Source organism: Schistocerca serialis, chromosome 9 (assembly GCF_023864345.2).
Source record: "Schistocerca serialis cubense isolate TAMUIC-IGC-003099 chromosome 9, iqSchSeri2.2, whole genome shotgun sequence".
Classification (NCBI taxonomy): Eukaryota; Metazoa; Arthropoda; class Insecta; order Orthoptera; family Acrididae; genus Schistocerca; species Schistocerca serialis.
This window is the reverse complement of record NC_064646.1, coordinates 444,113,906-444,136,458: the sequence shown is the minus strand read 5'-3', so window position 1 is coordinate 444,136,458 and position 22,553 is coordinate 444,113,906. Positions and strand designations below refer to the sequence as shown.

Genomic DNA, 22,553 nt, shown 5'->3' with positions numbered 1-22,553 from the left:
GAAAGATGTGAAGAAATCGAAAAATAAATGATCATCTGGACAACTGACTCAGCATATAGAAAAATCAAAACAATGGTTGATGAAATTAAAAGCAAGGGTGCTAACATTAAGATAACACTCTGTCGGATTTTCTAAAATCATTGGGGGTCAGTAATACTTAAACAACTGTTTTATTTGGTGTGTAGAATATATGGGACTGTTGGTGTACCATCGGACTTCCAGAAAAATATCTTTCACACAGATCTGAAGGTAGCAAGGGCATATAAGCATGAGATCTCTCACACTATCAGTTTGACAGCTTATGCGTCCAAGGTGCTGATGAGAATCATATGCAGCAGGATTGAAAAGAAAATTGAAGAAGCATCATTAAATTCTTCATTTGTGTGGATATATTGTCCGTAGTTGATTTACAGTTCTTGAGGGTATTTTCAAGTGGAAGTCACCGTAAGTAGAAATGAGCCTATTGTTAACGAACTGTTTTTCGATCTTAAAGCAAATCAAAATGTACAGACCACTGACAGTGCCTTACCTCTATAAAGTGAAATATGGCTAGTGAAAAAGATGTGCATTTTTTGTAGTTGCAATGATAGAACAAAAATACCATCAAGAAAATTGAGGAGCTGTTAGATGATGATCAGTTTCATTTTAGGAAAGATAAAGACACCAGAGAGGCAGTTCAACATTGCTGTTGATAGTGGAATCAAGACTGATGAAAATTCAAACTATCTTCATAGGATATGTTGACCTAGAAAAAGCATTCAACAGTGTAAAATTGTGCAAGATGTTTAAAGTTCTGAGAAAGATAAGACAGTAATATACAATATGTGCAAGAACCAAGAGGGAACAATAAGAGTGGTAGACCTAGAACAAAGTGCTCGGATTAAAGAGGTTGTAAGACAGAGTTGCAGTCTTTTGACCTTAGTGTTCAGTCTATACTTCAAAGAAGCAATGACCAAAATGAAAGGCAAGTTTCAGAGGGGATAAAAATTCAAGGTGAAAGAATGTCGGTTGTAAAATCATTGATGACATTGCTATCCTCTGTGAAACTGAAGAATTACAGGACTTGTTGAAAGAAATGAACACTCTAATAAGTACAGAATGTGGATTGAGAGTAAACTGGAAAAAGACAAAAGTAATGTGAAACATCAGAAATGAGGTTAATGAGAACCTTACGATCAAACTGTGTAAGCATGAAATAGACAAAATTAAGGAATCGTGCTACCTTGTAATCAAAATAACCCACGACGGACAGAGCAAGGAGGACATAAAAAGCAGAGTACCACAGGCCAAGAGAATTCTATTGGTATCAAATATTGCCCTTAATTTGAGGAAGTAATTTCTGAGAATTTACATTTGGAGCACAGCAATGTATGGTAGTGGACCATAGACAGTGGGAAAGCCAGAACAGAAGATAATTAAAGCATTTGAGACGTTGTGCTACAAAAGAATGTTGACAATTAAGTTGACTGTTAAGAAAGGGAGTAAGAATGTTCTCTGCAGAATCGGTGGGGAAAGGAGCATATGGAAAACACTAACAAGAAGAAGGGACAGGGTGATAGAATGTGTTAAGCTATCAGGGAATAACCTCCTTATTACTAGGGGGAGCTGTAGAGGGTAGAAACTAAAGGGGAAGACAGAGATTGAAATACTTCCAACAATTAATTGAGGACTTAGGGTGCAACTCTGAGATGATGAGATTAGCACTTGAGGGGAGCTCGTGGCAGGGCGCATCAGAGCAACATTGGTAACTCAAAGAAAAAGAAAAAGAAATGTAAATAATAGATGGTATTACATGCCTAATTTCTTCATCATTTATTATGTTGTTAAAATATTTGAACTGTTATACAAGTTAATATGGTTTTCTAGGTGCTTGATAACGAAGTTGGCCAGTAGCACAATAGATAAAAATTAAATTTATAGCCTAAAATGTTATTGTCTGATATTTGGTGTCATTTGTAATAAACATTAAATATAACGCATCATTTTAAAAAATAATGACTCACAACTCTTGATTATTAGTCATAGTCAGAATCAGTTAACTAACATTTTAATGATTTCCACAGTTCTCTTATGCAGCCTGTTTTTATTTTTTGTAGCTTCTTTGGGAAGGCATTTGAACAAGCTGCAATCAAAATACGGGCTCGAATGACTATGGATTGCTTTGACACATCAAGTGAGTAGAAAGGCTTATGCATAACTAACACATTTCACATGTTTATAGCAACTGTCTCTATACTGCAAATAGCAGCTAAACAGAACTCTGATGTAATTATTCAAACATTTTCAGTGGTGTGGTAATGTAGAATGTGATGTGTCTGTTTCTTATATTTTAAGTGGGTGAATCGTATATAATGGTGCCTGCCCGCGCATTAGCACCCCAGTTCTTGGATTCGGGCAGATACTTCAGTAGCAGATTGAATCTGTCTGGCAGATAAATGATGAGTACTGGTGTGCCAGGCAGCTTGGATGTGGTTTTTAGGCTCAAATCCGACAAGGGAATACATGATTCACAAACATTTCAACAAACGTATTCACATTTCCTCATGGGACACCACTAGACATATGCAGGTGTGAACTCAAATGAACCCCTGGAGGAAAGACAAAATTTCTTTTCATGAAATGCCACTAAGAAAATTTAGAGAACCAGCATTTGTGCCTGATTGCAAAACAGTTCTACTGCTGCCAATGTATATTTAGAGTGTGGACCATAAAGATGAGAAATTTGGACTCATAAGGAGGAAAACAGACAATTGTTTTCCTTGGCTCCATTTGTGAGTGGAACAGGAAATGGAGTGACTAACAATGGTACAAGATACCCTTCACCCCGTGCGGTTTTAGGTGCTACAGTCTGGAACCGCAGGACCGCTACAGTCGCAGGTTCGAATCCTGCCTTGGGCATGGATGTGTGTGGTGTCCTTAGGTTAGTTAGGTTTAAATAGTTCTAAGTTCTAGGGGACTGATGACCTCAGAAGTTAAGTCCCATAGTACTCAGAGCCATTTGAACCATACCCTTCACCACCCACCATTGCTAGATATATGCTGGCACATGAATGGTGCTTTCTAATAGGAATGTTAGAATAATTGAAGAGTGTGACATTTTTAAGGGATAATATTATGGCTGATGACACATGGTATCACAAGGGTGTATCATAAATTTGATGTGCAAAACACAGAATGGCAGTAAAATTTGTATTTCCATTTATGGCAGATTGTACTACAAAGGAGGGTGTGGAAATTGTGGAACATTCCCCCCTCCCACCCATTTCTAGTAATTGTAGAACCTCCACAGTGGTTCATCATTGTACATTACTTCAGTATTTTTCTTACTTTGTTTAGTCATTGCAACAGATTATCCATTGCCATTATCGCTTTTGTTCCTCTGTGGGTTCCCCCCACCCCCCACCCCCGCACTCCAGCTTGCTGCTCTCTATTCTCACCATCTCTTGCAATAATTCTGGCCAGCAGCATTGAACAGAATGAAAATGGTGATGTAGCAAACATGACATTGAAATAACAAAACTTTGCCTCAATTCTTGAAGAAGGACCCTTAGTTTCAGAAATTATTAGGTGCTGACCTTGTAGTCAAATTAAATCAAGCAATGTTGAGAGAATTTGTTAGGAAATGAGACGCTAAAAATAACAGATGAGTTTTGCTATTTCGGCAGCAAAATAACTGAGGAAGGCTGAAGTAGAGAGGATAGAAAACATGGACTGGCTCTAGCAATGAAAAAATTTCTTAAAAAGAGGAATTCATTAGCATATAAATAAATTTAAGTGGTGGGAAGATTATTATGAAGGTGAAATATGGACACTAACCAGTTCTGGCAAGAAGAGAATAGAAGCTCTTGAAATGGGGTGCCACGGAAGGACAATGGATATTAGATGTGTAGATCACGTAACTAATGAGGAGATACCAAAGCAAACTGAGTAGAAAGAAATTTATGGCATAACTTCGTGAAAAACGGGGTTGGTTGATAGGATACATTCTGAGGCATCATGGAATTGTCAACTTGATATTAGAGGGAAATGTGGGGGATAGAAATTGTAAAGAGTGTCAAAGAGGGGTGAGTACAGTAAGCATTTTCAAAGCGATGTAGGTTGTAGTAGGTTTGCGGAGATGAAGAGGCTTGTGCGGGATAAAGCAACTTGGAGACCTGCCTCAAATCTGTCTTTGGACAGAAGACGGTGATAACAACAACAACAACAACTACTACTACTACTACTACTACTACTACTAGCACCTCCACCACTGAACACATTCCCTTTCTTTTTCCCCTCCTTAGACATTTTTTTTGTTTTCAAAAGGTACCTCCAATGACTTGAAAATTTATATTTAATGGTAAATAGTCTCTGTCATTTCATCCATCTTTTAATATTTATATCTGGGAACTTTCAAAGAAAAATTGTATGATAAACCAGAAAACATGAATATTCTCCTACAGTAACATTAATTTACCCATGTGAGACACACTACCTTGGGGAACACAGTTTCCATCATATAAATGATTTTGTTTTTAATTTTACATTTCAGCCTGGAGTCACATAAATGGCATCATTAAGAGTTTAGACTTCTTAGAAAGTAATGATTGGAGATCTGTCTCAATGTGAAAGCCAGTAAAAATTTAAGTAACTACTGGTGTACGTAGTGGGGAATACAGAAAAACCTCAAGGAGGGGGCGCTTGAAACATCTTGAGCTACCTTTACTTTTACTGTAATAAAAAATAATCAAGTCACATGCGGAGTTTAAGACAGTTATATTTAAACTGATTCTACACATCTACAAGACAATGCCCTGATTATATAAAAAAGTTACAATTGTCGTTCTCCTCCTTAAATGATGAATTGTATGCGACTGTTCTTCCTGGCAAATTGGTTAATTATATTGTCAATAGGACAATCAATGTCAGGGAGAATGCTCAGCAGAGCTAAGCCATTAAGTCGATCCTCCTCCATTGTCGACCTCAGCCATGTTTTTGTACACTGCAATGTTGAAAAACTTCTTTCTACAATAGCAGTAGAAGCAGGTAGACAAGAAAATATTTTGTACAGCATGTGCAAAGTAGTATAGTCAGATCTAGGACAGACAGACAACTCTTTCATAACATAATCACGATCATTATGGGTGTTTATGCTTGCTTCCTTATATTGAAGAATCTCTCCCATTAGTGTCTTTTTAATCAAACAAGTGATTGTTCTTCAAAGAACAGCAGTTCAGTTAAGCACTGATTCAATATATGTGCCAGATCATTACCATCATGTTTCAGTAGTTGTGAGGGCAAAAGTATGTTGAATTTTAAGTGATAAATATTTTCTTCAGCAAAACTTTCTCTCATGTCAGTCGTAACGTGGTCCAGTGTTGGAATAAAAACAGTTCTTTTCTAATATGTCATAGCATCATCATTATGATCACAGCTTTCCCCCTGTCTTTGTCCACCTGTAAGACGAGGAACACTCGTCTCCACACCTAACTCTTCCATAACTGCCCTTGCCTCTTCAACAATATGAGCAAATTACAAGAAAACAGTAGAATTAGAATATTCACGACTTTTCTTGAACAAATGCCAGACAGAGTAACGTATCGAGGTCACTAGAATGGCCGTGACTTTTCTCGTTGGTGTGTGTCAGCTATCTACATGCCAGATACAAACGTATAAAATACGATGACGCAGGTGTGCATGCTACATAGGAAAGTACAACTACTCGATAAGTTAATTCACTCGAGTTGAGTGACGAAAGAAATGAACGAATAGCGTGCGGGCTGACTGGCGGGGGCAGTTCGGGTGGCTATGTAAGGAGGGGGGGGGGGGGGGGCTGCCCAAACTCTTTGCCTTTACAAATGTCTGCTTGTGTCTGTGTATGTGCGGATGGATATGTGTGTGTGTGCGAGTGTATACCTGTCCTCTTTTCCCCCTAAGGTAAGTCTTTCCGCTCCCGGGATTGGAATGACTCCTTATCCTTTCCCTTAAAACCCCCATCCTTTCGTCTTTCCCTCTCCTTCCCTCTTTCCTGATGAGGCAACAGTTTGTTGCGAAAGCTTGAATTTTGTGTGTATGTTTGTGTTTGTGTGTCTATCGACATGCCAGCGCTTTCGTTTGGTAAGTCACATCATCTTTGTTTTTAGGTGTGTGTGTATATATATATATATATATATATATATATATATATATATATATATATATATATAGGGAAACATTCCACGTGGGAAAAAATAGCAGACACATACAGAGGCAAAGAGCTTGGGCAGAGATGTCAGTCGAGGCGGAAGTGCAGAGGCAAAGATGTTGTTGAATGACAGGTGAGGTATGAGTGGCGGCAACTTGAAATTAGCGGAGATTGAGGCCTGGTGGATAACGGGAAGAGAGGATATATTGAAGAGCAAGTTCCCATCTCCGGAGTTCGGACCCACCTCCTCTTCCTCAAAATCACCCTCTCCAAACCTTCCAGGAATTTCTGACTTCCAGCCTTGCATCTCAATCCTTCTTAAAAAACCTTAATCCTACTCCCAACATCACCACTGCTGAAGCCCAGGCTGTCCGTGATCTGAGGGCTGACCGATCCATCGTCATTCTTCCGGCGGACAAGGGTTCGACGACGGTGGTACTTGATCGTCGGGAGTATGTGGCTGAGGGACTGCGTCAGCTTTCAGACAACACCACATACAAAGTTTGCTAAGGTAATCCCATTCCCGATGTCCAGGCGGAGCTTCAAGGAATCCTCAGAACCTTAGGCCCCCTGCAAAACCTTTCACCTGACTCCATCAACCTCCTGACCCCACCGACACCCCCACCCCTACCTTCTACTTTCTTCCTAAAATTCACAAACCCAATCATCCTGGCCGCCCCATTGTAGCTGGTTACCGAGCCCCCACAGAACGTATCTCTGCCTACGTAGATCAACACCTTCAACCCATTACATGCAGTCTCCCATCCTTCATCAAAGACACCAACCACTTTCTCGAACGCCTGGAATCCTTACCCAATCTGTTACCCCCGGAAACCATCCTTGTAACCATCGATGCCACTTCCTTATACACAAATATTCCGCACGTCCAGGGCCTTGCTGCGATGGAGCACTTCCTTCCACGCCTATCACCTGCCACCCTACCTAAAACCTCTTTCCTCATTACCTTAGCCAGCTTCATCCTGACCCACAACTTCTTCACTTTTGAAGGCCAGACATACCAACAATTAAAGGGAACAGCCATGGGTACCAGGATGGCCCCTTCGTACGCCAACCTATTCATGGGTCGCTTAGAGGAAGCCTTCTTGGTTACCCAGGCCTGCCAACCCAAAGTTTGGTACAGATTTATTGATGACATATTCATGATCTGGACTCACAGTGTAGAACAACTCCAGAATTTCCTCTCCAACCTAAACTCCTTGGTTCCATCAGATTCACCTGGTCCTACTCCATATCCCATGCCACTTTCCTTGATGTTGACCTCCACCTGTCCAATGGCCAGCTTCACACGTCCGTCCACATCAAACCCACCAACAAGCAACAGTACCTCCATTACCACAGCTGCCACCCATTTCACATCAAACGGTCCCTTCCCTACAGCCTAGGTCTTCGTGGCAAACGAATCTGCTCCAGTCCGGAATCCCTGAAGCATTACACCAACAACCTGACAACAGCTTTCGCATCCCGCAACTACCCTCCCGACCTGGTACAGAAGCAAATAACCAGAGCCACTTCCTCATCCTCTCAAACCCAGAACCTCCCACAGAAGAACCACAAAAGTGCCCCACTTGTGACAGGATACTTTCCGGGACTGGATCACATTCTGAATGTGGCTCTCCAGCAGGGATACGACTTCCTCAAATCCTGTCCTGAAATGAGATCCATCCTTCATGAAATCCTCCCCACTCCACCAAGAGTGTCTTTTTGCCGTCCACCTAACCTTCGTAACCTCTTAGTTCATCCCTATGAAATCCCCAAACCACCTTCCCTACCCTCTGGCTCCTACCCTTGTAACCGCCCCCGGTGTAAAACCTGTCCCATGCACCCTCCCACCACCACCTACTCCAGTCCTGTAACCCGGAAGGTGTACACGATCAAAGGCAGAGCCATGTGTGAAAGCACCCACGTGATTTATCAACTGACCTGCCTACACTGTGACGCATTCTATGTGGGAATGACCAGCAACAAACTGTCCATTCGCATGAATGGACACAGGCAGACAGTATTTGTTGGTAATGAGGATCACCCTGTGGCTAAACATGCCTTGGTGCACGGCCAGCACATCTTGGCACAGTGTTACACTGTCCGGGTTATCTGGATACTTCCCACTAACACCAACCTATCCGAACTCCGGAGATGGGAACTTGCTCTTCAATATATCCTCTCTTCCCGTTATCCACCAGGCCTCAATCTCCGCTAATTTCAAGTTGCCACCACTCATACCTCACCTGTCATTCAACAACATCTTTGCCCCTGCACTTCTGCCTCGACTGACACCTCTGCCCAAACTATTTGTCTTTAAATATGTCTGCTTGTCTCTGCATATGTGTGGATGGATATGTGTGTGTGCGCGCGAGTGTATACCCGTCCTTTTTTCCCCCTAAGGTAAGTCTTTCCCCTCCCGGGATTGGAATGACTCCATACCCTCTCCCTTAAAACCCACATCCTTTCATCTTTCCCTCTCCTTCCTTCTTTCCTGATGAGGCAACAGTTTGTTGCGAAAGCTTGAATTTAGTGTGTATGTTTGTGTTTGTTTGTGTGTCTGTCGACCTGCCAGCACTTTCATTTGGTAAGTCACATCATCTTTGTTTTTTTTATATATATAACCTCATTACATAAAATTTGTATAAATGCAAGTGATCTAATTTGTGCTGCAGTGAAACAGTATTAAGAAATTTAGATTGTTACATTTGCTTAAATAGTTCACTGGAAGTGTAAAGGAACAGTTTAGTGGTATGAAATTAAGCAGACCTCTCAGTACAGTCACGATCATAAATTCGAAGGTGAATAACTGTTGACAGTATGACAGAACAATTCTTTGTCAGTGTAGAGGCCAGCTGCTTTATTGGTAGTGAGAGTAAAATGTAAGCAGCAATAACATTCATATGACATTGACAATTGCTATCAACAGCAGCATCACTTCCATGAGTAGCCTTAGTCTCGTGTTACAGGTGTGTGCCATTTGACGCTCTTATATTTTTATGGTGGGTAGCGGGGGTACATAGCCTCTCTCTCACTCGCGGTCCCCCTCCCACGACTGCTTTCTTCCCCTTATGCACCACTTACAGCTCTTGGTATGGCTCACTGACTGTGAGATAGGGGCATTTTGGGGAGTATCAAAAAGTGAAAGACAAGAAGTTAGGTGTATGAAAATGTAACGAGTTGCTTGAGACATAATGAGTTCCTGAAACTTTAAAGGAAATAAGTAGTTCAGTGACAATAGTTCAGGGCTGGGCTTGTGTGTCAAATTCTAGAATAAACAAAAGGTTTGGTAAAAAACAGTTAAACAAAATGTGAACTGCCTACTGTTACATTATAAGTTTAGTAAAAAGTAACTAGCCTGTAGTAAAGAATTATGTTTTATAGTCCCACTCTGTTTTGTGATTCACATACTAATTAATCATGGACATTTATTTCTTTTCAGTTGTTCAGTTGAAGACAGATGACCGAGCAAAGTTCTTTGATGCACTGACTACTCTCCTCAGCTGAATCTTCATGTATCTTTGTTTTACTCTGTACACAACAGACAATTACAGTGCCTTGTCTGAAGCAGTCTTTCACATGTTAGTACCTCTACACAAGTGCTAGCATGGTTGGCAAAAATGACGAAAAATCTCTTCATACTCCGTTACGTGTTCTTTCAAAAACAAGCTTTAAATATCAATTATAGTATAATGAATAGTGCCTTTTAAGGTATGTGTGAATGGTTTGCCTGTTAATATGAATAGTGCCTTTTAAGGTATATGTGAATGGTTTAACAGTTAATATTGTGTGTGTGTGTGTGTGTGTGTGTGTGTGTGTGTGTGTGTGTGTGTGTGATTTGGAGTGTACAATTAGATTTACAACTTCCTGTGTATTTAATGCTTAGCTGTTATGGGATCTTGGTAGTGACATTACCTGATAGTAAAATTATTTTATGAGCAGTCAATTCTTCTACGTGATATTGACATTTTGTATAAATTTTCATATACTTCAATATAATGGAAGGAAACATTCCACGTGGGAAAAATTATATATAAAAACAAAGATGAGGTGACTTACCGAACAAAAGCGCTGGCAGGTCGATAGACACACAAACAAACACAAACATACACACAAAATTCAAGCTTTCGCAACAAACTGTTGCCTCATCAGGGAAGAGGGAAGGAGAGGGGAAGACGAAAGGAAGTGGGTTTTAAGGGAGAGGGTAAGGAGTCATTCCAATCCCGGGAGCGGAAAGACTTACCTTAGGGGGAAAAAAGGACAGGTATACACTCGCACACACGCACATATCCATCCACACATACAGACACAAGCAGACATTGCTTGTGTCTGTATGTGTGGATGGATATGTGCGTGTGTGCGAGTGTATACCTGTCATTTTTTCCCCCTAAGGTAAGTCTTTCCGCTCCCGGGATTGGAATGACTCCTTACCCTCTCCCTTAAAACCCACTTCCTTTCGTCTTCCCCTCTCCTTCCCTCTTCCCTGATGAGGCAACAGTTTGTTGCGAAAGCTTGAATTTTGTGTGTATGTTTGTGTTTGTTTGTGTGTCTATCGACCTGCCAGCGCTTTTGTTCGGTAAGTCACCTCATCTTTGTTTTTATATATAATTTTTCATATACTTCTCATGTTTTACAAAAAATAGACAATGAAATATATTATGAACAAAGGAGTCATAAATTGACTGAAGTGTTTTAGCACAATTGTCACGTAGACATAAAGAGTCAAAAAATATTTGAAATGTTCGACAAAATGTATTCAAATACAATATTTTAACAAGAAAAATTATATTTTGTGGGAAATTAAAAATGTTGTACTGATATTTTAACCATTTGTTCCATTCTTTTGAATGAAACTCTGCCAGTTATTGCTACGGACACATTTTTACTTTTTTGTGTGGACCGTCCATGACACATATGAAGTATCTTTCCTAATGGTTATTCTGCTGTGTACTTTGTGAATTGAAAGTATCAGACTGCATATACAAAGGGTCAGGGTTTGATTATTGCCCTGTCCTAAGATTTTTTCCAGTCTCTTAACATGCCTTTTCCATGACACAATGTTTTCCTGATGTTACAAAAAGTTGTGCATAGAATCCAAGACAAACTATTGCCCTTCCTGTATACAGCTGCCAAACTGGTTCTCGGCTGAGAGGGGGGACAATGCATAGGAGAGCACTATAGTATTTAAGTCAACCTTCATTTTAATTATTACATTACTTGAATGGTGTGAGGAAATTTGTTACTGTAGACTGGTGCTGGCTGCAGACTTCTATGTGTGGGAGGCTGTGGTATAGATTCTTCAATACTGTGGGGCATGCAGAGTCAAGAATGGGCACTGAAAGATGAATATTCATTATTACTTGATGCCTTCCACACAGTACTTCAACAGTAGTGACGCAGGTGCCGGTCATGGCTAGGGGAAGGGGCAGATGTGTTGTCACTAGTGCTATGCTTGGTGTCATGAGGCCAAGTTACGCAGTGGTAGAATACTGGTGGGATGTGTGTGGGTCCCATTTCAAATCCAGGACCCTCAGAGACAGGTTTGAGTGTTAGCCAATGGCTTCTCCTGAAGCCTAGAACTATCAGGGCTTGCTGACAGTTAGTCATACATTTGACCAATGACTGATGCGGAGATTGTGGCAATAGAATGCATGACACCGAAGGAATCATACTAGTAGTGGAACTTGGGAGGATTTATACTCTCTCTCTGACTGTGTAAATGCCACATTGTGCTACACCATCATGCAACACAGTCAACCACTGACAGCAGAATGCCAAATTGCAGGGTGCTGTGGTAGCACTATTACAGTGACCAATTGTAGAATCATATTATTGGCTGGCACATGTATCACTTGGCATATTGTCAAGGCCTGTCTGAAGCTTGGTCCACAATGCATCACGTGTCCACCAAATAAAAGCAAAATCTTTGGTACTCGTGAACTTAAAGCATGATGTGAAAGCTGAGCCGGACCTTATCATCATCAACAGCTGTTTATGATTTGCTGCGTTATATTGGCCTCATGCAGAATTCTCCATACATTACAATCTACAGCTTACTGCATCATTTTTTTTCTGCTTGTTTCTCTGATGTTAATCCATCTCCCATCATTGCTGCAGCTCCACCCACAGGCTTTCTAATTGTACAATATTTTGGTCTTACAGTGATTAATCTTTAAGCGTACTGTCATACTTACCGTGTTTTACATTTTTTTCTGCTTGTTTCTTTGTTGTTAATCTATCTCCCATCATTGCTACAGAGCCACCAATAGGCTTTGTGATTGTACAATATTTTGGTCTTACAATGTTTAATGTGTGTGAATTCCTAAGGGACCAAACTGCTTAGGTCATCGGTCCCTAGACTTACACACTACTTAAACTAACTTATGCTAAGCACTACACACACACCCATGTCCGAGGGAGGACTCAAACCTCCAGCGGGAGGGGCCACTCAGTCTGTGACAAGACGCCTTAAACCAGTGTTTAATCTTCAAGCGTACTGTCATACTTACCGTGTTCAGTTCTTCCACCCTCTGTTGAAGTTCTGGGTTTCATGCAAACAAAACAACACAAATTGAACATTTATTCCTTCGTCATCCCAGTTTAGTGATTTGAAGACCTCTTCCACGATTACAGAAAATAGTTTTGGTGAAAAAGTATTCTTTACTAACTACTTTCTGAGCTTGGAAGTTTTCACTGTTTTGATTTAATCAAGTGGGACCTCTAGCTTTATGTATATATATATTTATTCAACAAACTGGTATGGAAAGTTCTGGCAAAATGTAAATAGTTTGGGGGTAAAAATAATAACTCACTAAATAATAGAGACATTGGGTTGTTGACAGGCATGCAAAACATAGAATCTATTTCTTGGTTTCCAAGTGCTGCCTGCTGTCTCTTCAGTCCAAGGATTTTTCCTGTTTCTTTGCACAGAATTGCTTGCCCTATTACTTCTAGTATTACTCCCAGAATGGACTCATTCTCACACTTTATTAGCCAAGTTAACTCCCTTAAGATGCATTACAGATATTATTAGAAAATTTTCATACATCTTTAATATGGTCTTTATATACAGGGTGTATACGACCTGGGACAACCGGAAGATCCGGGAAAAACTCGGGAATTTTTTCATCCGGGAGAAAACCGGGAAAAACTCGGGATTTTTTTAGAATTCTGGGAATTCTTCATTGTTTTAGTTTTCAGTTAAATTTTTGTAGCATTGACTGGTAAGGACCAATACTCTAATAAAGGATATTACTGTATCTCACTACTTCAGCAATAAAACATGGGGGGCGGGAGACTAAGTTGCCGGGGAAATGTGCCGTATACAGCAACAAAACACAGTGCTCACACAAGCATCTGCCAACAACAAAATGTGTCAACGGCTTTAGGAAGCCTACGTAATGCTTCATAACAGCAAATTGCCTCCGATGAGCATGATGTCACAACTGCTTACAGAACATTCGTTTGAGCAGTTGTGAGCAAGCACATGCCCAGTTGAGTTTTGTATGAGTAGTACCTTCTCCTACTTCTGGCTACAGAAGTGTGGCAGTTAACTGTATAAGCAATAGCAGCAAACAGCCAGATACTACCCGGAAAAAATTTTACTGGGCCTCCTAAGCTGTCAGATTCACACATGTGCAACAGGCCTGGATATAGGGGCTGGGAGCAAACCGGGATATCTGCCCCGGTCGGCAATTTCTGGGGTGGGCAGCCGCTGACGTTCTGTTCCAGGAGTAGCACGGAAAATGCGTTGTACGAACACGTAATAACGCGAACTGGAGAATAAACGTGGGATAACTAAAACGGCGATTGTGGCAGGTTTGGTCAAGTTAACCGGAGAATAAGTTTTAACCCTGGCAGGAATAGTTACAGAATTAGTGATGACAAGATTGTTTGTTAGAATGAGGGAGGAGAAGAAACGGGTACATCACACAAATTATGGAAGAATATGACGATTCCAAATTTATATAAAAATTTTGTACTACTACTTTTCGCTCTCATGCTTCAGAAGCTAGAGCGTATAAATAAAATGTGAAACTATTTTGTAACATGAAACTTGCTTGTAGTAGGTGTAATAGGCATTTGATATTGGTACTTCGTGATTATATTCTGTTGTGTTATAAAAATGACCATTTGTGCCAAAACAGTGTCGTTTATTCGGTGTGTGTTACAATTCCTGCAATATTAGGCAGACCTGTTATCTAGCAGACAGTGACAAAACACACGTAATCAGATCGAGAAAGCACCCCTGTCTTGGGTAATATTAGTATTAATACCTTTTTCAGTATTAGTCAACGACATTTGGTTTTTTCATGTAGCAAACTGTTTGACGAACTTTGATGAGCTAATAGATTCTTGCCCAAAAGGAAAGCACACCATGTAAAGCTGTACTAAGGTTAGTGAGAAAAGCAATGCAAGGACTTAAGGATTGAAGAAATGTGTGCTGTCTTGCTTGTCTATTGTCTTCGCTGGTTTTATGTATCCTATATTTAATTTTATGTCACACAAAACCATTACAAAATGTTACATGGTTGAGTTCCACAGAATGAAATACAGTGACATGCGATAGAAGAATGCTGTGTGTAGAGGTGTGGCATTACACTTTGGCACATTTAAGACCAAATAATATATATTACATTTCCTCAAACACACATGTTTTATGTACCAGCTCTTCAGAAAGATGTGCACTGCAAAATGGACATATTTTTGAAAAGTCGATTTTTAAAATTTTTGGCATCCTATCTCAAACACTCGAGGGAGGAGGGGCACCACTCTCTAGTATTGCCCCGGTTCGGAAATATCGTAGATCCATGGCAGATCTACAGAACAGTCTCAAGTTGTAATAGGGAGGTGGATAGTCTCATGTGATCCGTGTTTACGTTTAGTGATTTTGCTGTTTCCTTTTCGTTTATTGCTCTCACGTCAAATGAAAACAAAACGGATTTTTGTGATCAAGAGCTATCAAGTGAATCAAAATACATTCACATAATTACAGAAGGCTAAAATATGTTATTAGTTTCAGATTTTATTTTATTTCTCCTTTCTGACAGTAAAGCATTATCGCATTGGAGAACAATGAACTTATTTTTGTCGATTTACTAAAGAAATTTGGCTTTTATTAATCTTTTTCGTTGAACCAGCCAATTTATTTGAAACGGAGTGTTTAATTCCACACTATTGGCTAGTTTCAATTGTTCGCTGCATTTCAGGTGCATGTTTTCATTTTATAGAATGTATGGCATTACGCCATAATAAAGAACCAAACATGAGATAATACAGTACTGGTACTCCAAGAAAACTTACGTCCGAATCTGGACATATGAATGTGCACTTTAAGCCGAATTATGCATTTTAGTATGGTTCATGAAATTACCGTGCTCTTGGAGTATCCTCTAATATCTTGTTTCTTTTGTGACATTATGTAAGACGCTTTTTATCTGGCACTTTCTAGCAACTGCTGAAATGAACCTATTTCTAGCAGGTCGCGGTAAAATATTGCGAATGGTGGTTTGAAAAGCATTACTTTCAAAGTAAATTTCCTTTTACGCAAGATGAACTATGTGCGAGAATGTACGATGAATTTCTTAACTCGCAGAGCTTTTGACTCTCACTTAAAAATCAACTCTTTGAGTACGATGATTTAGAATAATTTCGAGCCCAGAAGACCTGACATTTATGTCGTTCTTAAATATTTTACTGGCACATTTGTGTGATGTAGCTTAAGTGTAACATGCGCAAAAAGGGGCAACATTATATGTGAAAGCTTTTCTTTTCTTGTAGCAGCACTACGTATATTAATTTAAACCATTAACTTTTCCTATTTGTGTGTTTGCGTTGCTTATTGCTATTGGCAAGGAACATAAAGCTCTGGGCTGACTGCCTCACGTGTCCTATGTTCTGAATATCCGCTGTCGTCGGCTGGCGAGATCACGTGACGTGAGCTATGACAGGCTTACAGAAGCACGTCGCAATCATGATTTCAATTATGTTTAAAGCTTTCCCGGCATACTGATTGTTCCATAAATGGAACAATGATTTCAATGTTTTGGCAAGTAACATGCAATGTTTGGTGGAATTCGAATTTATACTTTCGTAATAAGAAAATATGCAGTGTACATGTTGCTACATGTCAGACATCTTCCCAAAATTGCATGTCAGACATCTTCCCAAAACGTGTTTTGTTCCCTGAGTTTCGTTTTCTAAAGTGCCGGGAAATTCCACGCCTGTGTATAAAACCATAACCATTCAAAAGACTGATAAGTTTTACAGTTCCGAGGAAAAGTATACTTTCACTTAACACGGAAAAAGGGTATTTTCACTCGGGAGGAAGTGCACCGGGAATTTTTTTTCCTCGTCCTCGTATACACCCTGTATATTGCACAGTGCAAATTCCAGAGATTCTCATCGTGCTCTTGTAATATCCTGAAGTGAAACCGGTCCCTACAATCTACTGAATGCAACTCATGGCTGTCCTGAATAACTTAATTCTAGTCCACAGTTCCTGCTGTAAGACTGATTTGATGTTCTGTTTTTCCTGCCTCTTCAGCTAGATAACATTATAAGCTTACTTAGTGTGTTACTCAAACTATTTTCAGATCTCTCTTCATTTGACTAGTGACTTGCAGTAATTGAAGAAAGGATCACAGAGGGATGCTCCTCTAGCATTTAGAACATGACTTGTATTGAACAACAAGCATGCACTGTCAAGTCCAAAAAAAAAAAAAAAAAACCTCTCGAAACACTGAATTAACCGGCCTTAATGTTCTTCAGTGTTATCCCTTTGTTAAATATTTCTATGAAAGTGTTTAAAGCAGAGGCTCAAACTATTTGCAAATATGTGTTCTCATGTCTATGATATTGTTTTGACAATTTTATGATGCAAAACTGATGGTGTTGATAATCCCACACAAAATATTGCAAAAGATTTTGAATTGTGTTATGGTGTATCAAAGGGCAAGAGGACTTTCTAGAATAAATAAATGTGCTTGTGAATGTGGTGATCATGTTATTCCACTATTCATCATGTAAAGTAGGAATTAATTGAGAAACTGATAGGTATACTATGTATGTTTTACTTTTTCATGTCAGTATACAGCAATATTCATTAATGCATGATACTTGTGTCCAAAGTATTACGTGCTATTTTTTTTTAAAGAAAAAAAAAAAAAGGTTTAAAACTTTCTCACCACTTCGATTGTTCCATGAAATTTTTAGTGATTTCCCTTATGTAAATAAATTTCTGTCATGATATTTAAGCACAGAGTCTGTTGCCCATCTTCAGGTATTTGTATATCCTGATGAAAGTACACTGAGCATCTGTTTCTAAAACCATGCCAGTGCAGGTGTGTTAGACTCCCAAATGTCATGATGCAAGCATAACTTGAGGGCACACATGCAATTATGCTGTTAAGTTTGTGTGTTGCTCTGAGTATCCCCTGTGGTTGAAGCTCGTCTTATGAATGTCAGATTGATTATCTTCATTCAATAAAATAGGAGGGAGGACCAGAAAATAATGCACAATAGTTTTTTTTTCTCCTCTGGTATTGCAGCTGGAATGTTGAATAGCTTGAAGTTTGCACTACAGAGGGTATTTTGTTTTCGTGTGCAGCTCTAGTGAGAGAAGCGTGAACGATGAAACAGACATAGTGCGCATGTTACTGTTGTCAACTTGTGAAGAGCAGCAGAGTGTAGTTCAATATTTTTGGGCCAAAGGGCATAAACTGAGTGAAATTCACAGGGGCATGCCTGGTGTATAGGGGGACGACAGTGTAGACCACAGAAATGTCTCCAAATGGTGTGCTATCTTCTATGTGGGCCAAGTGAACCTTAGTGATTCACCACACTCCATCAGTAGGCCAGTAACAGCTGCAACCCTGCAGAATGAGTGGACCATTGAGGCAGCAATTTTGAATGCTCTGCATGTGCATTTGCAAACATATCCTATGGTGTGGTGTACGACATTGTGTTGAAATTTCGGTGAGTTAATGTTCTCTGGGTGCCTAATAGCTTAAAGTAGGATTGGTCCGATGTTCTGCTCTTCCAGTCTCATCAGCTACAGAATACTATATTGCTTATTGAGTGTGAGACTCAGGCCTGTTTCTACTTGGTTAGTAACTTACAGGGCCAGCAAATGATGACAAACTTGGATCACTTAACATGTTACACTGCATCAGGGCATGGGCATTATGAAAGAAATCATCAGTGGTGATGAGTTGTGGGCATACCACTATATGCCTAAAACCAATCAGGCCTGTATGGAGTGGAAAAAAATTCAAAGTGACTCAATCTGCTGGGAAAGTGCTTGTTACAGCTTCTGGGATATGCATGACGTGTAATTGGTGGATTTTGCTGATCAAAGGACCACTGTGAATGCTGCAGCCTACGTTACAACTTTGGTTAAGTTGCATCATGCCCTTTTTGACAATTGCCACAACATTAATGCTGAGAGTGTCAAATTCTTCCTGACAATGCTCACCTCCATGTTGCTGTTCCTGTTCATGAGAAAATCGCCAGATTTGGGTGGGGGGTGCTCCAGCATTCACCATACATTCCGGACTGTGCACTATGACACTTTCATCTGTTTGGCTGCATGAAGAAATTCCTGGCTGTCCAATGCTTTGCAACAGATGTGGAAGTGAAATCAGCAGTCTGTGGATTGCTGCGCTCCAGCCAAACAGACTTTTATGAACAGGTCTTATTGAAACTGGTACCACAATGGGAGAAAGGTGTTGAGAAAGTTGGTGACTACATAGAAAAGTAGGTAAAAGATGTAATTTCATTTGTGTTTTTTCGTTACGTATGAAACTGTTTGGTAACATAATTATTGTGCAATATTTTCTTATCTTCTCTCGTGGCAGAGCATCGTTACCTATAAGGAACATGAAATTTTGCAGTGACATAGTTCAGTGTAGTAACCAACTGGAGACCACTTTCCCAATTTATAAGGTCCTCAGACAGTTGTATTACCACTGATTCCTTAAAGTTGGAGATCCAGAGTTCAAAGTATGGGCCACATTTTTTGCTTCATTGTAATTTATCATTTGTAGGATAGGTAGATCGCTACTTACTGTAAAGAAGACAGGTTAAGTTGCAGACAGGGACAATTAAGACACTTACACAGAGCTATCAGCCAGAGCCTTCATCAGCAAAAGAGAAACACATACCATTCACGCACATAAGCAAGTACACCTCACACACACACACACACACACACACACACACACATGAGCACTAACTCTGGCAGCTTGGGCCAGATTCCATAAGCAGTAACTGTCAGACATTTTAAAGTATAGTATTTAGCATAAATTTAAGTCTGTTACAAACTAGACATTTTTAACAGATGGGCCTAAGGAGAGGACTACAGTACTTATAGCATACAAGACAAAACTGTATTACTTGCTCTGTATGGACACAGGCAATAGATATGGACAGACTGATAACAACAGTTTTACTAGATGAGTGGCTAAGAGGAAGACTCAGTTCATGTGGAATACAAGAACTGGAAAGAGGAACAGTGGTGAAAAAACAATGGAGATATTAACATTCAATTGTGCATCATAATTTGTGGTGCTTGCAAATGAACACATGGTAAACAACTGTTTACAGAATTAAATTACGTAACTACAGCATTACAGTGAACAATTATATTTTCATGTTAGATTTATGGTAAATAATGAAATACAGTTCATAAGCAATGATGATGGCCCTAATTATAATATTAGAAGTAAAGTGATCTTTATTATTAAAACACAATGTTCCCCTTATTTCATAAGATGATATTGTCAACAAGTTTTGTTCTTTATGGCCAGGAACGTACTATATGTCTGATAATGACATAATTATTAGAATAGGTGTGCCAAATAGCCACTTATAATAAATAATCTCTATTCACGACAGACTGTTTGGCCTTTATCACCATTGTCAAATACATCTAGATTGATGTGACATCCATATTACATTGTAAGTGAACTTTCTTATAACTGTCACTGTTTTAATAAGATGGTAAATGATGTCAGTATGTTGAAAATAAAGAGATAATTACAGTGTGAAAGTAGTTTAACAGTTTCACTCTATGTATTTACCATATAGCATCGTAAGAGTGTAACTGTCAAACTGCTGTCAAATTGTAATTAACATTTTTTTTCACCATATTGACATCATTTATCATCTTACTAAAACAGTGACAGTTGTACGACAGTTCACTGATGACATAATATGCATGTCACATCGATCTAGATGTACTTGACAATGGTGATAAAGGCCGAAACTGTCTGTCATGAATATAGATTACTTATTATAAGCAGCTGTTTAGTGCATCTATTCTAATAATCCTGTCGTCATCAGACATATGTTATGCTGCTGGCCCTAAAGAAGAAAAATTGCTGATGATACCGTCTTATGAAATAAAGTGGGACATTCTGCATTTTATATGTATAAAAGTCAAATTGATATTTATCACTTTTCACTATAACTGACTTCAGCTCAGAAAGATATGAATATGCTGCTACCTAAATCTTCAGTCACTTGCCTTCTCCTGTAAAATGCCTGACATGCAACAAATCTTAATTGTGAAAGCAGCCTGTAAAAATGTTTTTTCAGGACGGCTCTTATTTTATTGAACATTTATTTAAAAACTTAATGCAACAAAGTATTTCACACTTACTAATGTTAGCAACCTGTTTTGATCTGTGTGTAGCCATATTTGAAGACAAATGAGTAGTCTGAAAATTGATGGAGCCATCTGTATAGTTACGTGTCAAAACCTATAGGTGTGAGTCATGCCCAGCATGAAATGTTAATCCTCAGATGACCCAGTATGACACATTTTCTTTTATCTCTCACTCATCTAAATATTCAGGATGCACATCACAAGTTTACTTGCAGTTATATGTACAAAAAAGCGTTTATAGATTTAATCTGTGTTACTGAATATAAAAAGGATGATAATTTGAGGTGGTGTCTATTATTTGAACTTACGGCAGCATACTGTGGCCTTACATTAATTATCAGGAGAGGGAACAACTTCATTTTAAAGATGATACTTTTATTCCATTCCTTACAAATGTCATGGAGTCCCATTCATGTAGAAAACTGAAAGATGGCTACAACTATGTCTGAAATATCTCATTTGAAAATCATGATGCAACATGAATGTAGAAGACAGCAGCTAATATCACTGACAGTGGTATAGCATCTTTTATAGATATCTTTGGTACATATATTTTGGTTCATTTATAAAAGAATTCATTAAAATAAACATTTTAAAATACTGTATCTGTTGTTAACATTTGCAATTTTATAATTATGGGCTACATTGTTTAAATAGTCTTCTTGTTTGTGGTATGAAATAACTAAAATTTTATAATGTTACTGAAAGTTTATTCTGGATTTATTACTGTGATTCTTTGCTTACCAAAGGCGTTAATATACCTTATTACTCCTAAGAAAGAGAAACAATTTTTTGTCATTTAACTGCATTTCAGCCATTAACGATCATTGATCTCATTCTTCTGTAATTAAAAATAAACTTGACTGAATTTTGGATTACCAAAACATGCCTTATTCATTTTGCCTGTTACCGTACTACTGTCTAAGCTTAATTCTTTCATTTTATTGTGAAAGACATTTTACTGTAAAAGATATTTTCATATGTCAAAGAGTGTTAAGATAAGCTTATAGAGCAGTATAATCCAGTATTTGTAATAAAATCTTATGAAATGCTGTCCATTAATCCTATGTACTTTTTCTTGCTGCATAATTTTACTGTTGATCTGATTTACTTGCCTCGGGAATACTCAGCTCAAAGTCACACGATTCAGTTACATCTGTAATTACATTGTGTATCCAAAAGGTTTTTTGCTGATTCTATTTCTAACACTGTCCTATCTCTACAAGTTGTCCCTCTTCCTGATCCTGTGGAGATCCTATATCAACAGTGGGTAAAGAGCCATCACAGAAAGCTGCAACAAACTGCCGGACAGAGTCCTCAGTTATCTCAGCACCATCTTCCATAACCGCCAGTCTTCCACTAGGAATGTCCACAGCAGCAAGTAGGGGTACAGCATCATCAATGCCCACCAGTTCACGGAGTAAGTCACTCGTATCACTCTGCAAAGAGAGGTGGGAAACCAAAATTAATGTGTTACCATCGTTGCGATTTAATCTATGAAGAAATGACTAATAACCTCCTTCCTAGGTGACAATGGTGTTATAAATAATGTTGCACAGGGATGATTTTAATGAAGAATGAAAATGGAGGAGATAAATAAAGTTCAGGAAAAAAAGCTATTTATAAAAATAATTTTTATAAAATTGGCAATGAATTTGAAAACATACTTTATGCATTCAGTAACAGGTTTCCAGATCCCTGATATAATCAATCATGGAGATA

The 22,553-nt window shown here is 38.9% G+C and overlaps 2 protein-coding genes across 2 annotated transcripts in view; one reads left to right on the top strand and one right to left on the bottom strand.

Moving 5' to 3' along the window:
• The window catches only part of LOC126418993 (cell division control protein 45 homolog), a 143,832-nt gene extending 133,630 nt beyond the window's left edge, over positions 1-10,202 (top strand). The window contains exons 13-14 of the mRNA XM_050086039.1: positions 2,097-2,173; positions 9,606-10,202. Of these exons, the coding sequence (XP_049941996.1) occupies positions 2,097-2,173; positions 9,606-9,670 (142 nt within the window). The 3' untranslated portion in view covers positions 9,671-10,202. The remainder of the gene's footprint in view (positions 1-2,096; positions 2,174-9,605) is intronic.
• A 10,155-nt stretch (positions 10,203-20,357) lies between these two features.
• LOC126419232 (nucleoredoxin-like) overlaps positions 20,358-22,553 on the bottom strand; it is a 228,185-nt gene continuing 225,989 nt past the window's right edge. The window contains exon 6 of the mRNA XM_050086372.1: positions 20,358-22,270. Within this exon, the coding sequence (XP_049942329.1) occupies positions 22,034-22,270 (237 nt within the window). The 3' untranslated portion in view covers positions 20,358-22,033. The remainder of the gene's footprint in view (positions 22,271-22,553) is intronic.